General features: G+C 69.6%; 2 protein-coding genes across 3 annotated transcripts in view; both read left to right on the top strand.

The window, feature by feature from the left end:
- EVPL (envoplakin) overlaps nucleotides 1-1,039 on the top strand; it is a 19,075-nt gene that overhangs the window by 13,406 nt on the left and 4,630 nt on the right. The window contains 2 exon segments of the mRNA XM_015559211.1: nucleotides 1-76; nucleotides 373-731. The exon segment at nucleotides 1-76 is cut by the window's left edge and continues 41 nt beyond it. Coding sequence (XP_015414697.1) covers nucleotides 1-76; nucleotides 373-731 — 435 coding nt within the window.
- ACOX1 (acyl-CoA oxidase 1, palmitoyl) overlaps nucleotides 846-1,039 on the top strand; it is a 42,533-nt gene continuing 42,339 nt past the window's right edge. For both annotated transcript variants that reach the window (XM_006756366.2, XM_006756365.2), the window contains exon 1: nucleotides 846-861. The gene's annotated coding sequence lies outside the window, so the exon portion shown is untranslated. The remainder of the gene's footprint in view (nucleotides 862-1,039) is intronic.

Raw genomic sequence — 1,039 nt, 5'->3', positions numbered from 1 at the left:
CCCTGCCCCGCCAGCAGCGCCAGGTGCGGGCCCTCACCGACCGCTACCACGCCGTGGGCGACCAGCTGGACCTGCGGTGAGTGGCCGGGCGGCCGGGCTCGAGGCGCGCCCCCACCCTGCGCAGCAGCTGCGGCTGATCTTGGGCTGGTGACTGCACCTCTCTGAGGCTCAGGGTCCTCGCCTCGAAAATGGGGTAATAGCAGCCCCTGCTCCCCACGCCCCGGGGTGGTGCCTGGCAGACTGTGGGGTCCATCTGTGCAGGCCCAGCTCCAGCACAGGGCCAGCGTCAGGGGACCAGCATGGTGGTCACCCCGAGCCCCCTTCCTGTCCCCAGAGGGCAGCTCTCACCTGCTCCGGCCTCGTCCTCCGCAGGGAGAAGACGGTGCAGGATGCGGGCCTCACCTACCAGCAGTTTAAGAACTGCAGGGACAACCTGAGCTCCTGGCTGGAGCACCTGCCCCCCAATCAGATGCGGCCGAGCGACGGGCCCAGCCAGATCGCCTACAAGCTGCAGGCACAGAAGGTGAGGAGGCCGGGGGCGGGACAGATCCCTGCCCAGAGCTGGGGCCTCAGCCACATCCGCCTCCCTGGCAGCCTCTCCCACTGGGAGAGCCGCCTGGAGGGCTGGTGCCCGGAAGCCCCCACAAAAGCCTTGGGCCAGCACCACCCCACACCCCAAAAATGCTCTGCTTTCCCCCAGGAACAGCCAGCCCCTGGCTGTCTGGCCCGAGGTGGGCTGTGGGCGGTGGGCTCTATGCTCCTGGCATCACAACTCCCACTGCATCCTCCTCCTCCCGGTTGCCCCTCCCACGCACTGGCCATGAGCCCGGGGCTGGGGGACAGCGCGGCCCTGGGCAGCTCAGGCGGGCGGGAGGCGTGTGTCACAGGCCATGGTGCTGTGAGCGCTTGGAGGAGCCAGGGCCCTGGGAGCCCTCGGCGGGACACTGTGGGTCAGGGCGAGTGGCCTGGAGCCTGAGGAACAGGCCGGGAGGGGTGAAATGTCTGAGCCCCGGCACGGTGGGTCTGGGGAGGGAAAGGC

Source organism: Myotis davidii, unplaced genomic scaffold (genome assembly GCF_000327345.1).
Source record: "Myotis davidii unplaced genomic scaffold, ASM32734v1 scaffold274, whole genome shotgun sequence".
Taxonomy (NCBI): Eukaryota; Metazoa; Chordata; class Mammalia; order Chiroptera; family Vespertilionidae; genus Myotis; species Myotis davidii.
Note: the sequence above shows the minus strand (reverse complement) of the source record. Positions and strands in the feature narration are given on the sequence as shown.